Source organism: Periophthalmus magnuspinnatus, chromosome 10, assembly GCF_009829125.3.
Source record: "Periophthalmus magnuspinnatus isolate fPerMag1 chromosome 10, fPerMag1.2.pri, whole genome shotgun sequence".
NCBI lineage: Eukaryota > Metazoa > Chordata > Actinopteri > Gobiiformes > Gobiidae > Periophthalmus > Periophthalmus magnuspinnatus.
Window position 1 is genome coordinate 23758720 of NC_047135.1, and position 16879 is coordinate 23775598.

A 16879-nucleotide genomic window follows, 5' to 3' on the forward strand; every position below is an offset into this window, starting at 1 on the left:
ATAAGACCACCAGTCTGCGAAATAAAAATAGCAAAAACTGCAGCTGAGTACAAGTGCAACAACAAATAACATAAATATAAAACACAAAATGCAAAAAAAAAAAAAAAAAAAAATCATACTAAATTGACGAGCACAAAACCAAACGTACAAAATGTAGAAAACGCATTTGTGCAATTTGCTGTTTGATATTTGCCTGGCAAATCCAGAATGATATCTCCCTGTATTTTTATACAGACTGATATCAGTCTGGTCCCCACATCCTCCACTGCATCTCAAGCCTGGTCAAACGTGATCGTGCAATCAGATTCTTTTTTTTTTCAGTGACACATGTGAATAGCTCATTGGTCACCTATGATTTACAAATAAAATCAATTATCTCACCTCAGATTAACACAGTTTAGTGCTTCGCTCATTGATTCTGCAGAAATCCACAATGATTTTCAGCCCCATGGGATATATTTTAACTTTATTGTTTCCGATATGGACAGACAATATGTGTCGCTAATCCACCTGTCAATCAGGCCCATTTGAAAATGGTGAGATTCATCAGTGACCAGACTCACATCTTGTGGATTCTGGATCCCAGGCAGATTGTAGGGTTAGTGCTATTTGTTTAGGCATGTTTTATTCATTTATTTTTATGTTTAGTTTTTTTTTGTGTGTGTGTGTGTGTGTGTGTGTTTTTCGAAAATTCTATGATGTTCCATGATGACGTTCCATGAAAACTACCTCTTCATGACCCAAGATGGAGTATTTTTGGCTTTGGAGATGTAGACAGATTAATAATAAAGATTTACTCAAACATGTGTGAATGAAACAAAATGTAACTCTGGGTATGTTTTTTGAGGAGGTAACAGCATTATAACATGGTTTAAAACTCTGTCAGTTTTGGTCAATATAGGACCTTTAACCCATTAGTTCTGCTTGTGATTCCTGGTCATGTTCCATCCATTGTTCAGCTGCAAGGGGAGACTGTTGATAAAATCATATATAATACCAGAGGAGCAGAGGCCAAACACAGCAGCTCAGTTCAGATAGAAAAAAATGTACAAAAAACCTCCCATTCTCTCACACTGGTCACTTACAATACACCTCAATATGAAGAGATTACAAAAAAAGTCCTCAAAGCGCATTCGCAACAGTCTCCTCCAGTGAAATTCTAAGTCTATGTACAACTCCGTCTCTGCATTGGTATTCCACAGCAGTCAAGTCAATTCCAACGATTTATTAGATTCAGCCGTGTTCTGCCTCTTCATCCAATTAGGGAGCAGACAACAGGCCGGAGGGGGGAGTCGTGTTATTCCGCTGGAGGAGGGGGGAGGCTGGGGCGGGTGGGGATGTGGGGGGTCAGTCCGAATCGTCCGTACACTCACACACACACTCCTCATGATGCTCCAGTGCAACGTCGGTCATGGACTTCTGTAGACCCCGAACCCCGCTGCGGTGTTTCAGCAAGAGGACCTAAGGTAAGAAAAAAGAGTGGTTTTAGACAGGGTTTTATAATAATGAATACACAATGGGTTGGGTTAACATTCTAAATAACTAAATAGAGTTGAGAGTCAGATAGAACAGATTTGTATGGTAGAATTTGCCTTTTGAATGTTCAAGAACACATATTGTGCTTGTGTCTGCTATACAGTTATAATGTATGACACCCATCGGAAAATTCATCTAACATGACTTCCGTGTTAGAAAACTGTGGTGCCCAATGTAAGCAGATGTCAAAACAGATAAAAACAAAGAGTCGTGTAGCTGTTGGCTCCTCGAATCGATAGCTGCAGATCATGATAGTGAGTAGCACATTTTTTCTTTGCAAAATGACTATGCGACACTGCCGAATCCAATCATTAAAAAAATAAAATTGGAGAATGAAATAAGTACAGAGCAGTGGGTGTGTACCGGTGGTGGTGAAAATGGGAGTTAATCAGCAATATGGTGTCTTGAAAATAACAGATTGAAGATTAATCAAACATGTACAAATCACAAAAATGAGAAGGGGAAATGACTATAACAGGTTAAAAGCTCTGTAAAATTAAGTTTGCATAATAGGTCTGCTTTAAAGCTAAATGTATATTTCTGGTGAGTGGAGATGTTTGCTTTGTGTCGAATGTTCAACAGGATGGCCTAAACTTTCTTTGCCAAACATTTATTTCATTACAGGTATTTTTATTGCACAAAAATATATTTAAATTGCGGAGTGGCTTCTCCACAGACCTTACTGAGATGTCTCAAATGAAAGATATTAGTTAAATGCCATACTGTGCAACATACTAGGCAAAGCAATAGCATCTCCATGGACACAAGTGATTGACTCTTTACCAGGAGAGTTACATAGTACACCATTAAATCGCAGATGATTTGACCTCTGAGACCTGGTTTATTAATACCTCTGTAATAACGGGTCCTACTTGAGACAAAAACTGCCACAAAGTTCTATCAGTATGTCAGTAAAAATTAATTTATGTTATTTTTTTTTTTTACAATACAACAAACACAGGCATATGTTTGTTGACTGAAAGGACTTTTATCCAAAGGTGTAACATGGCAAGGTTCAGCAAATCGTCCATAGAGTTATAAAGATACCTCCCCATCCAAAGCTGTGATATTATAGTCTAGAATACTGTGTGAACAACCTCTTTTCTATGCTAAAAATAAGTATAGGAAAATACATTCAGAAGATAATGGTAAAAAAGAACATAATTTCAGTATCAAACAGAGCATTTTAATTGTTACCCTTGGTAGTCAAACTTTTTCAAAATTGCTAGAGGAGTGTGTAAAAATATGTAAAAAAAAAAAAAAAAAAAGGCCAGTGCTTGTCATGCTACACTAAATACTAATGCATTTGATTTCAGTTCCCTCCAGGACTTTTACTGAAACTTGAGAAGGGTTTTCATGTTGAAATTATATGAAATCGTTTGATATAGCAAGAAAAAAATGAGAAAAATGTTGCAGTTTTCAGTGTTCCTATTTTACCATGGATATGTTGACGATCCCAACATGCTGTCCTACCTAAAACACCTATAGAATACTTACAGTACAATTCAACATGCACAGTAGTATAACAGATACACTCTACCATATACTCTAGCTCATGGTACGTCTTGGTGATCCTTGCAGGTACACATAGTAATATAATAGTTTTAGTCTACCTCATGGTACTTCTTGGTGACCTTGGCAGGCACACACTGACAGTCGAAGCCTCTGTTGGAGCAGCAGGCACAGTTCCCTCCGCAGCGCTTCACCAGGAGACAGGAAGGCCAGAAGATCACGTCGGTCCTCCTGAGCTCCTCGCGCAGAGACACAGAGAAGTTCCTGGGAGTGCAGCTGTAGAGGCGCACCTCCTCCCGCAACACGTTCAGGTCTGCTCCTACGGGAAGACCGATGCACAATCAAACTGGGATTCAAGGGAACACTCAGATAAGAATGGAATTTACTATCATTGATACAATTTTCAGTACGTCTTGTTTTTGATGAGGTAACAGTCTAACATGGCTTAAAGCTCACTAGAGTCAATTTTGCTTAATATAGGACCTTTAAGTAAAGTACACATACCTAAAATTTGTACTTAAGTATAGTACTTTACTACTTTTATTTTACATTCCACCACTTATCATGATTAGTATTGTAGGCAAGGCAAAGCAAGTTTGTTTGTATAGCACAATTCATACACATAGTAATTCAAAGTGCTTTACAGGAAAGAAAGGCATTAAAATAACAATAGAACATATCAAAAATAAATAATCATCATAAAATTTACATTAAAAGAGAAGATTCTCCATGTTTAGTCCTGACTCTGGGCACCAGCAGGAGGCTGGTCCCTGAAGTTCTCAGAGTGTTACCATTATTACCTCTAGATTTCTAGCCTGATTGGAAGATTTTAGAGAAAAAGAGAGACTGGAGGTGACTACGGACACTTTCTCTTTGTTTTCGTGAGCCAAAGACTATAACTTCAGTCTTGTCTGAATTTACCAGAAGAAAGATGTTTTGCATCCACACACTGATCTGTTGTATGTGTTGTATTCTTGGCGGTGTCTTACCTCTGGCCTTCTTGTTGTGGATGAAGGACTTTCCCAGCACATGCCAGGAGGGTCTGTAGAGCTCCTCCATGTCCAGCTGCCACCTCTCGGGCTCTAAGTACTTGAGCACCTCTTCCACCGTGCGGAGGCCTGCTACTGCCTCTGTCAGCTCCTCCACCCCCTGCTGAGATGGAGAGACCGCGGGTGAGGAGTCCGGCTCGGAGTCGCTCTAAGGAGGAAAACAACAGAAAAATCTATTACACAAATTCATTTAAAACGATTCAAATCATTAGACATTATTGGTGTGTTGGGAAATTAAAATCTTGCTTTTGCTTTGCCAAGAAAGTAAATTACAAAAAAATAAATAAATAAAAAAAAAAAAAAACTATTAATAACAATAAGAATAAGAAATAAGAAAAATAGTAACAATAAAAAAAAAACAAGTTGCAATAAAGCAGTGGTGGATATATTAGCAATTTTTACACGCCTCATGCCCCAGTCATCGTCACCATCATCCCCACAAGCATTACAGAATGGTTGAGGCAATGTACGTGAAGTGTCTTGCCCAGGGACACAACAACTGGCAACTCTCCAGTTGGTGGGTGAATGTTCAACCCAGGCAACCTTTGTCACCTCAAGTTCAGGCAGTTAAAGCATAAAATATTACAAAATGCAACTCCTGTTTTTCATATAAATTTATAGTGTTAAAATGGGTGGAATTCAAAGTTTTATTTAGATTATAGTAGGTTTTGTCTTGTCAATAAAAGAAATCCTTTTTATTTTAATTAAGATAAAGTACAAAGCAAAAACAAAAACAAAATCCTCTAAAATTTTAATTTCTATAATTTATTAATGCACAATGTAACAATACTAGTGTAGGGCCCATTTCACACGATGGCTTTAAATATAATTAACTGACTCAATAACATGTGTTTTTATTGCTAAAAAAGACCTTGCCCTGTGTTGGTGTGATGATGGCACCTACTTAGAATTACTGATTCTTTTCGTCAGACAGGAGCGTTTGTTTACCTGCTTTACATGTTTCGGCTCCTTCCTGGAGTCTTCCTCAGAAACATCACGTGATGGTGTGGTGACGTCTTGTAGGCTGCTTTACTTGACTTTGCCAGACAGTAGGGGAAACGTACGCCCCCTGCTGTCTGACCCCTTCTCCAGGACTGCATCCCATGTGTGTGATAAGGTGTACGCTCCCTCGACACTATTCATGCTCCTTGGGCCTTGTTTGCAAATCTCGATGGCCTCTCTGAGCTTGATAGCTTCCCCTACTGTCTGGAAAAAACAAGTAAAGCAGCCTACAAGATGCACCACCACACCATCACGTGACGCTTCTGAGGAACGCTGCAGGAAATATTGCAAACATGGAAAGCACATAAACGAACGCTCCTGTCTGACAAAATCTAATTCTAAACCTGAAGACAGAATGAACCTTTACCAAAGATGTCCCCTACTTGTTTTTTCTCTATTAATGCCATACTGGGGAATTTTACCTGGTGCAATTTAAGTTCAATCTGACTTACTTGTTCAATTGACAATTTTTTCTTCACAAAATGCACTGAAATCCAGACTTTTATTGTATTTTTTTTGCAGAAAGCCCAACATAACTCCATATTTGAAACCTAGCCCGCGATTTGTCTTACGCCCCCCTCACCCTCAGTATAATTTAATACCTGCACTGCTCTGTCCCTCCCACCAGAGAACAACCTAATCTTATAGAGCTGTGAGCATTCTACAGCGCTGAGTTTGTCCCACATGTCAGCCTGAACAACCGTAATCTCCTCATGACTGACAGGTGCAAGACCACAATGCGACAGGGGCAAAGAATGCTCCCTGCACAGCCCTCACACACACGATTGTTGGCAGCTGCTTCTAAAAGCTTTTGAGATGTTTGGGAAAAAAAAAAAAAAAAAAAAAAAGTTCCAGGAATGTATTTCTTAGCTCTGATGTCTTATAAGGAAGTATCAGAGAGGACTTCAGAGAGAAGTAAAATTTGGATAAATAGAGCTTTTGTAACTGAAAAGGACAGGTCTACAATTCAATTTGATATTGTGTTGTGAGTTTTTTGGTTAAATTCCCAGATTGATGTTTGTAATGTTGGACTAAAGCTTGTAGCAGTAAGTGGTTCTGTTGTGAATAATGCTTCAGTTACAGATTTTTGGTCAGGGCAAGAGGTTGCATTAAAACAGAAAAGAAAAAAAAAACAGAAAAAGTGAGACAGTCAAGGCAAAGTCCATAGGCAACAGAAACAAGTTCAAAAAGTACTGGTTAAGGTTGTACGATATTTGAACATTTCTCGATATGCAGTATGGCTGTTAAAAACTGCAATTTCAATATTCTTGCGATATTTATTATACATTTTGACTTAATTTAAATTATATAAACAAAAAACAAAAAATACATACTTTAAAGAGGTGGTATTACTATTCTATGGGGGTATTAACTGCAAACACATTACATTTTCGGATCACCATGTTACCACCATGTTTATTATTTTGAATATTTGCCAAAAACAATGTATTAATACGTTATCTAAGCTTCACTTTCGTTTTTTATGCGCGTTTAAGTTTTCCCTCCCCTTGCTGTATATGCTAAGTCCCTACCCTTTCAGAGCGCTATCACAACACAAACTGAAACTACTGCACATCGCATCAGGTATGTCAAGTGTAAAGTTTTGTGTCATGCTTTTGTATATTTAAGGAGAATTGTTGTATGGGAGCATGGGTGACATAGGCTTATGGGTGGAGCAATGGATAGAATCTTACAGCTAAACGTAATGAGGGTTCAAATAGTGAATAAAGAGATCGCAAAATTATTGAAGCATTGGATGATATCTACAACCTCTTCAGACATGTTTTTGATGAGGAAATGACTTCGTATTTTTTGCCCCCGAACCAGGTGTCCTCCTTTTTGATAACCCCGATCTGGTCACACTAGATTAGTGAGACTTGGCACAGTTGGCAAAGCTTTTAACAGCTTGTGAGTACTGACGATAGCGCGACACTCAATTAGCTTTAGCACGTGAAGCCAAGCTAACCCTCCGAGACACATAAATACTGCAGCCAGCTACTGTTTAATTGGACAGAGCAGAGCAGTTAAATGGACCTCCAGCATAAAACATACTGGAGATGTCCAATGGAGAGTCATATTTTTTTTAATTGGGAAACTCAACGTAGGAGGTTAGTTTATAGAATTTGTAAACTTAAAATTGATTTAGAGTTTTTTCCATACATGTGTTTACATTTGGATTGGACAAAAAAGGGTTAATTATAGTTCCAAAAAGCAGTCCTACAATGAGCAAAAAAGAATCAAATAAATCAAAAACCGTGAGGCCAAATTATGTTACGAATTCTCTCAAAATCTTATGGACCCAATCTCAATCAGTGTCTTGTGGGAATTGTATCTTGTCCCACCCCTCCAAATAAACTTTACTGTTGCTAATGTGTCTTTTACAATTCTGCACCATCTATTATTGCCAGCAGAGGGAGACACACAGTTCCAGCATGAGACACAAACACATACAAGCGGGTAGTACTCACACCTCACAGCTAGAAGATTCCGGGGTCGCCAAAACATGCAACAAAGGTAAAATCCTCCAGCTAAAATAGTCCAACATCTCCAACAATGTTAGAGCCATATGAACCATCTCACACTCTGAGGACTTCAGGGACCGGCCTCCTGCTGGTGCCCAGAGTCAGGACTAAACATAAGTCGTAGTGTGATTTTAAAGTCTTTGTTATTCTGTAAAGCACTTTGAACGAATAAACTTGCCTTGCCTACCTCAAGGTCTAGAAATGGATCCCCACTGCTCCTGACAAGCTACCCCAGTGGCATTAAAGGATGGGTCAAATGCACGGGGAAAATGTCTTTATGGAAACAGTAACGTGTACCTTTTATGATGATTATTTGTGATTATTTATGTTTTGATTTGTGTGATTTTAATGTCTTTATACTTCGTTAAAGCACTTTGGATTACTTTGTGTACGAATTGCGCTACACAAACAAACTCGCCTTGCCTTGCCTACCTTAACCTTAAGTACAAAAGCAAAACAAAACAACAAGGCTGTTCTGTTTACATAATGTGTAGGCTTCATTGGCTGATGCAGTACATGACTGTGGTCGATCGTGCGCACATTTGTGACCAACAAAGCATAGTTAGTATTCTTTTTCTTTCACAAAACATAACATTAACACAACATTATGGTTATTGTGTCCAACTCCCTCCAAGAACGAGGAAGGAAATAACAAGTTGATATTGGCAACTACTGGCAAAGCAGAGAAGTGTTTGCGGTTCCCAAGCCAGAAACTGCTCAAGTCAATTACTCGTGTTTCCTTCTACCGTCACCATAATGTGTATCTGCTTATGACACGAAGGGCATCTGTTGTATGACCTGCCAACCACTGTGCAACTGCAACTGCCTTCCTTAATTAGTCTTAATAAAGCATGAAGAAGTAAGTAGTAACTATTTAATTAAGGGTGTAGGGTTAGAAGTGAGGGTCAAGTAGTTTCTAAACCCCATTATTAATTAAGTCTTTCTTCGTGTTTTATTAAGGCCAGGTACCTGATTTTCACACAGCGGAAGGAGGAAGTAGCTATTTAAAGGAACATTACGCTATTTTCTAATATATGTTATGATTTTTGTACATCAAAAATATACCAGAGTTGTGTTCAACTTCAAAACTGCCACTTCATGACATCATAATGTAGAACAGAGTATTTTGACTTTTGGAGATGCAGACTGATTAATAATCCAGGATTACGCAAACATGTGTGAATGAAACAAAACACAACTCCAGGGTATATTTTTGAGGAGGTAAGAGCATTTTAACATGGCTTAAAGCTCACAAGAGTCCATTTGGCATAATATAGGACCTGCACCACACACCAACATTGTAATGGTCTCATTTGTCACAAAGTGCTGCTTTTAATACTCTTTGGGGGAACACATACAAGGCTTACTCATAAAGCTGCTTCCTGCTAGGATAGGAATCATTGACTTCCTAAGAAAAAGCCATTCAGAGCTCATTCTGGGTAAAGATCTGAATGTTGAAGTCTTATTTTCAGTGATGGAAGGATTACTCGATTTTGTTATTTAAGTAAAAGTACAGGTACCAGAACAAAGAAATACTCAAGGAAAATTATTAAAGTACCTATTTAAAATTAACTTAAAGTATTATGCACAGATTTTGAGGTCTTATAAGGCTTGTTTCCTCAAACTATATATGTTAAAAAGTAAACGTCCCACCTCAGGTCTCAATAATAAAAAAATACTTTTACTTTTCAGTACCGTTAAAAAATGTAGTGGAGTAGAAAGTACAGATACTTGCTCTCAAATGTAGTAAAAGTAAAGATACCTAAAATCAGGGGTGTCAAACACATGTTCACCAAGGGCCACCTCAGCAAAATGGCTGCTCTGAAAGGGCCGGATGTAAAAAAAATCTAACTACTTTTTCTAATTTGTTCATTTGTTCATTAACTGTTTCTGTATTTATGACTTATTCAAGTTACAAATATTGCATGTGCATTTTCCTAGATGTAAAAATGGCTGTGTAACTGCATGTCTCCTGGTAAAATGACATTTTAAGTCTATCATATCTTTTAATTTACCCTGTCGAGGGCCATATAAAATGATGTGGAGGGCCACATTTGGCTCTCGGGCCTTGAGTTTGACACGTGCCTAAAATGTATACCTATAAGCATAATACTTTACTTTACTTCGACTCCTTTACGCTCCACCACTGCTTATTTTGGAGCGAAAAGTAAAAAGTGTTCCGACTGCCAAAGTGTCTGCAGCAGTGATTAGCTTGTCTCTGCTTTGTTCTAACTCAGCAGCTGTACCACAGTCTTATTCCTGGGAGCACAAATGACAGGTTGAGCTGACTGTGCCGGGCTGACAGGACCAGAATAGCATCCATCCAGCGAGTGAGCCAGGGAGCAGCAAAACAATGAGTCTTATTTAAACCCACACGCACTAACCACTTCCTACGACACAGGCTGGGGAGAAGAGAGAGCAGAGGTAGCTTCCACTGACAAAAACATGCCTCACGGTTTACTTAAGGGCAGAGTGAAAACAGAACGTGTGGCTATTACAACAGGGTTCCAGTGTGGACCAGTGTTAAATGTGGCTTAGGGTTATGGAGACTTATTCAACCTTATCGGATGGGCTGTTCTAGTCAACAACACTGATTTGAAGCTTGGTGGTTCGACTCCTGCTCTTGACATAAACATCGTTGGTTGAGTAGTCAAATTCACTGGCTCACAGGTTGGCAGTGTGATTTCAGATGACTGCTGTTGTTGTGTCCTTGGGCAAGCCACTCAACCCACCTTGTCCCCAATGTCTGTGTGCACTGGTGTATGAATGTGTCTGTGAATGAGTGAGTGGTTCTTTGATGTAAAGCTCTTTGAGTGCCTTGGAGGTGGACAAGTGTATATAAAAGTGTGAGCTTTTTTAAATTTTTTTTTTTTTTACAACTTTCAGAGGCCATAGCAAAGTTTCCATAACAGTGCAACAACTAGCATGCTAATCGGGCACGAGCATTACAAGCTGATTTTCAAATAATAAAAGTGCATTATAATTAGATGCAGACAGCGAACAGTGGTCTCATTTTGAGCTGCAATATATCTGCAATGAGGTAAGACAGGGGTTAGGTGTTACACAGCTAAAAATGTACTCATTTATAAGTACAAGTACTGCTTCCAAAATTGGACTTAAGGAAAAGTAAAAAGTACGCATGAAAAGTACCACTCGGAGTACTAGTTACTATTAACAGATTTGTTTTCATTTTAATCAGTATTTCATATAAATGAAACAGGTTAAAGCTGAATGTAATTATTTTAAACTGACTCTTGTGAGCTTTAAGACATATTAAAATGTTGTTACCTCATGAAAAACACATCTGCAGTTGTGTTTTGTTTCACACATGTTTGAGTAACCCCTTATTATTAGTTTGTCTACATTTCCAAAGCTCAAAATGCAGTGTTCCACCTTGTGATGTCATGAAGCAGTTGTTTTCAAGTTAACCGCTACCATTTATCTGTTGTTCTCTAGAGATGGGCAATTCCAGGGCTGAAATAATCCAAATGATTCTAATGATAGTGTATGGACTTTAAAGACACAGTGGAGCACTTCCTGTATTACTATATGACATCACAAGGCGGAAGATAGTGTTTTCTGTTTGAGAGAAGGATTCAGCCTAACTATGCAGGGTTTGTGTATTAAACACTTGTGAATGAAACAAGACACACACAAAAAAACAATATTATAACACAGATCAGACCCCAAGAATCTACTCAGTAATGCAATTATTTGTAATTAGTTACCGTAAGACAAAGCTACATGTTACATTTAGCCTGACCCCTAACACTACTACACCCTCCCCCACTCCCCTCTGCTCTTCCTACAAACCACAGAGCCCTCTTATCCTCCGTATAACCTCTGTGTGGAAGTGCCGTGACTGGTAGAGGCCTTTTTTCTTGTTCAAATATAACCCTGAGAGATGGGGTCCCTCCTCTTCAAAGGAAGCAGGGGCCGGAGCCTCCCTTTCTCCCCACTCTTTCCTCGCCTCGTCCCTCCTCAGCGTGGAGCACAAACTGTGGAAACGTGTCAGCCTCAATAGTGCGTTTGATTCCACCTGAACCCGAAGAACTTGTGAAAAATGTGAGATGGAAATGTAAACCGCTTCGATGCTCCCTTCAGGGTTCCTCACTGTTTTTATAGTAACTTAGGATGTTAGCCATAGGTTGTTGGCTTGTGGAAAATACAGTAGTAGCTATGGAATTTATTTTTGATCCAAGGGTCTTTTAAGTGCGTTACCGGATTTCAGTCATATTTTCTGATCAATTCAAAGTTATGTGTATATATTTTTTTAAACTGATATTTTTTAAGCTTGAGACCAGAATTGCACATTTGGTCTCAATAGTTGACTAATATTAACAGCTTAAAAGAAATCTACTAAATGAAACTTATTATCAGTCAGTTTCCGTTACACAAACTGCAAAACTATTCACTTGCGTCACATTTCAATTCTTATTTCGATAGGATTTCGGTAGGATTTATGTTTGTTTGGGCACTTGCAAGGAGCGAAACACCAGTAACAAACGAATGGATATTTTTACAGAATCATCCCACCCATTATGAAAATCATTTTTATTAACCATGATGAAGACACAGCCTGGATAAACAATGTGCATTTTGAGGTAGCAAGAGAAACTCTTCCTGTTGGTTTGAGCGCAAGGAGTATGCTGCAAATATGTGTCAAATATTACTCTTTATGTGACAAAAGCTTCAAAAATTGTGCTTTTTGACAACTAAAATCAAAACTCTTTCAGTCTTGGACCACAGAATCTATCAATACCGGGTTTAGACAGTTTCCTCTACAGTAATCTGTTTTACATAATGATAAAATGTCTCCATATTGTAATTCCTGTGATGCTGTGTCAGTGTTGCCAGGTCCTCAAAACCATAATATTGTACCAAAATGATCGTATTTTATTGTACAGTACAAAAAATTTGACAATAACATGGTAAAATGTGTTTGCAAAAGATTAAAGATTAACTCAAGAAAATTACAATTCCACACCCTCTAGATGGATTATTTATGCATAAAGTGAGATTTGACGCCTAATACATACAGGCAAACACTATAGTCCACTAAGACCAGGCAAAGCACCACGGCACACTCAGCCCCATCAGCCTGCCTTCAAACAGCCACGAATTACTTATACGCAGAGAGAGCTCACAACCCGCCTTTTAAACCGTATATATCATGCCTAACAGTACATCACATACAGGGCTCATGCAGGACTTACACTTCAGAACTTAACCGCTAACATTAAACCGCATTGGCTCTGTGTCGTCTGCCTGCTCCTTTTATTCGTAGTTTGACACCCCGTTTCAGAACATATCTAACCTGAACCTTGAACTCCTATGGCAACTTCTGCTGTCCCTTTCAGATGCCTTATTTATGAACGAAACAGACAGACTTATTCAGCTGTAAGTGCTAGTGATGTTCATGAACGAGTCGACTCTTTTGAACAGTTCCTTAGCATGAACGGTTGGAACCGGAACTCCATGTCGGTTGGACATGGACTATTTGAGACACTTCCCTCTGGCAGGAGGCTACGGTCCATTGGGACCAGAACCTCTCGTGATAAGAACAGTTTCTTCCCCTCTGCCGTTTGTCTCATGAACACTTTATAACATGTGCACAAAACTGGACACTTTATAATACCAGTCACTTTAATAAGTCATGTTTGCACTGTTGTTCTGATGCTGCTGTTGTATATATTTTCTACCTATAAGTATTTTATTTTTTAAGTATGTCTTTTTATAACTTTGTGAACGCCCTTATTTGTATTTGTATTTATTCAGTGTGTTTTATGTTGCACTTTATCACCGAAGTAAGTTCCTAGTTTGTGATTGTTTCTGAACACAGGTTCAGAAACAATGGCAATAAAAGTCTTCTGATTATGATTTTTTAAAAGAACTGAACTGTTTTTATTTCTAATGTTGAAGCATTTTTACACTGATTTACACTGACTCAACACAAGAATCAGCACAGAAGCAGAGCAGGTGACACAAGTGAGAGATGCACAAAAAACAGATTTGGCATCATAATAACCGTTGTTTTTTATTTTTATTTTTATTATTATTATTGTAGACCAACATTTTATTTAGATTCTATTTCATTTCAAAGGGCAAATCCTCTCTAACTCTCAGTTTGAACCATTTTAAACACATTTGGTCATTTCTCTGTGATCAGTTTATTGCTAAAATGAGTTCTCACAATGGCTTCCGTCAAATAAATAAATAATAAAAGCGCCAGACTTTTGAACAGTTCTTTGAAAAAACAGATCCAAAAGACTCAGATCCCACAAAAGCGCCGAAAGTCCAATCACTAGTAAGCGCCATTTTGTCAGAACACGACATGTACAAGTTCTACTACTGATCCTGGGTCCGTTTTCTGTCAAACTGGATTGGTGTGATTCCAGAAAAGGCAAGCAGCGGATCATTAAATAAGACTTTTTCTGGTGCTCTGAAATGATCGCACATTTGGACCTTTTAGGAATGAGTCAAAATGATCATAATATGTAAATTATCGTACATGTGGCAACCCTGCACTGTGTCCCTTGTGTCTTTGCTCTCTTTGGTAAGTGTGCAGTCTTTTGGTGGATTGACTTTACCCCCAAACAAAGAGTGTAACCACCGGAGTCTGTGTTTAACTTCACTTATAGCACTAATTACATGCTCAATCTTCATAACCCTTTTCCTGTCGTGTTCGCTTTGGTGTAAGCAGGAAAAAACAGGTTTGTTTATCAGTCGACCAAATGAAAGAGCTTCTGAGGCAGTCAAATGAGCCGGTCATTAGGAGCGGGCTACACTGTGTGGTCACAACACTAGCCCCAGTGTTTGAAATGGAAATCCAGTCTGTGAGGCGGGTGGTACAAAAGTAGCAACAAATCTTTTCAACAGCTATTCTAATATCGATATTCAAATGTCTTGTATTCGGAATTAGTGTTGTCACGATACTAAAGTTTCACACTCAATTTCTTTCTATAGACAATGGAATGCGATTTTCAGCATTAAATAACAGTACTTTCTTTTATATAACCTGCTCAAATGAGTATCTAGTTTCGATAGTAGTTTGAGTATCGGTTAGTATCTGATTTTTGATATTTTTGACAACACTATTTGGAATGTTAATCTTGTCTTGGTACAGTTTTGTCAAGTTTAGATATTTAATTTGCTTTGAAGGAATCTGAAGGAATCTTTTGACTGGTTTTATATAGTTTTCGACTTTATCTATCACTGGAGGCATTTTCATATAGGTGGAAAAATGTGGAAAAACTGTTTTTTTTTTTCATTTTAAACAGTTATTCACAGTTATTCCTCACTTACCACTAGCATGCTAACAGTGCACCAGAATTACATCCTGGTTTGCTTGTAGAGTTTACAAAACCGATTTGACTTCTATGATCACTTTTAAGTCACTTCTATGGGGTATTAATTAAAACACAGACTTTAGATCACCATATTACCCTGTTATTGTTTATTTCTATATTGGCCAAAAACAACATAATAAAATGTGTACTTTCATAGTTTTGTTTTCGACGTACCCCTTGCCCTCCATGCTAAGTCACTCCCCTTTCAGAGTGCTAACAACACAATTCACTTTCATTCTGCTAATGGCTGTGTGGGAACATGAGTTACGTAGGTTTGTACAGGCTTGTACTGCGAGGAGAGATCACAAGATTACTCAAACATGCATGAATGACATATACCGCAGGCATGTTTTTGATGAGGAATGGTTATAACACGCTAGAAAAAATTAATTCTGCAAAGTACCCCCTCAAGTTACTCAAATCAATTCAAATGATTATAACCTATGTGTGCTTGTTTGGCGGCAAGAAATAAAATATTAATTTACCTGAAATCGAAGAGCAATTTAATCTTTTGAAGAGTAGAATTATGTGACTTGAGGGAATTATGAGACTGCCTGAGGACATGGGGGATTAATGAGATGTTTACTCAGGAGAAGGAGAGCAGAACTTCATCATGACAGGTCAGAACAGGGCTGGCTTCAAATTTGTCATCTGCTTTTGTCGAACGGAGAAAGGACAAAACTGTGTGTGGTCTGACAGCTTACACAGAGACAGCTAGGAGGCTTCATATTACTGGCTTATGGGGATTTAAAAGATTTTAGTATTTCTAGCATTTCACAGAAAAAACAGTAACTGGAAAACTCACAGCAAGAAAGTCGCATAGTTCAGTAATTGCACAACGTGAGACTTAAATGTGTGGAATTTGCATGTTCTGCCTGTGTTTATGCACTTTAGTGTGGCTCAAAACCAAAACTTGAACTCTTAAACTAATCCTCCAGCTTGGTACTCTTGACCAAGAACCTAACTAAAGATCTGACAAGTTGCCAGATAGTAGTTGATGGGTTAAATTTGTCTACAAACATTTATATAAACATAAATCTGAGAAAAATAACGTGACAGTATGCAATTGGGCAACAAAGTTAAATTTTCACCCACCAACGAGAAGATAGCCTGTTCAAACATCATCTTATTATGCTGTCCTTGTTTTCTTGGGGAAGACCATAGACTGTATATATAATAGGAATTGGATGATAAACAATAATATCATTTATTGTGATAAAAAGGGTTGACAATAATCATTCGTGGCACTTTTTATATGATCATGATAATCGCCAACAAAGATAGTCGCCATTGTGTCACCAGAATGTGCAGGAAAAAAAATACTTCTCTCTGATGATCTCCTCTAGATCCCAACAAAGTACAATCTTTAACAGTTGTTTAAATATGGAACCTATTCATAATATTAAAATTGTGATTATTCATATCCAGAACATTTTTAAACTGTCAGCAACCCTAATTATTGTGATATAAGTGTTAATCGCAGTTATTTTGGCCATGATAATCGTGACACCAAATCCCCCCTCCCCTCCCAACAGAAAGTTACATAGTGCACTTTTAAATAGATGGAATAATTATGAGACTATGATCACAACCTTGCACTTGTTGAACCACCCAAAATGGCCAAATGACAAACGTCAACAGCATTTGTTTTTAAAGTGTTTCCAAAGTGTTTAATGTTTAAAACAGATGGACCAAAAACTTCCCATGACCTGTATCCTGGTTCAATATTACACAGAAGAAATTATATGTTTCTTTCAAACTAAACCAAGCTCAACCACATCCTTAACCCTGAGTACCAGACACTAGAAAGGTCAGAATAAATGGACTACGGACAACTAGGAAAGTACAAGTCAACATTACACATATTATGGTACAAACTATAGTTAAGCTAGTATTGCAGGGATGATCT

At 38.1% G+C, this 16879-nt stretch overlaps 1 protein-coding gene across 2 annotated transcripts in view; it reads right to left on the reverse strand.

Annotated features, from left to right (window-relative positions):
* Positions 1-1347: 1347 nt before the first annotated feature.
* pdgfc (platelet derived growth factor c) overlaps positions 1348-16879 on the reverse strand; it is a 94125-nt gene continuing 78593 nt past the window's right edge. For both annotated transcript variants that reach the window (XM_055224576.1, XM_033974209.2), the window contains 3 exons: positions 4038-4245; positions 3150-3367; positions 1348-1461 (listed from right to left, as the gene is read on the reverse strand). In XM_055224576.1, coding sequence (XP_055080551.1) covers positions 1348-1461; positions 3150-3367; positions 4038-4245 — 540 coding nt within the window. The remainder of the gene's footprint in view (positions 1462-3149; positions 3368-4037; positions 4246-16879) is intronic.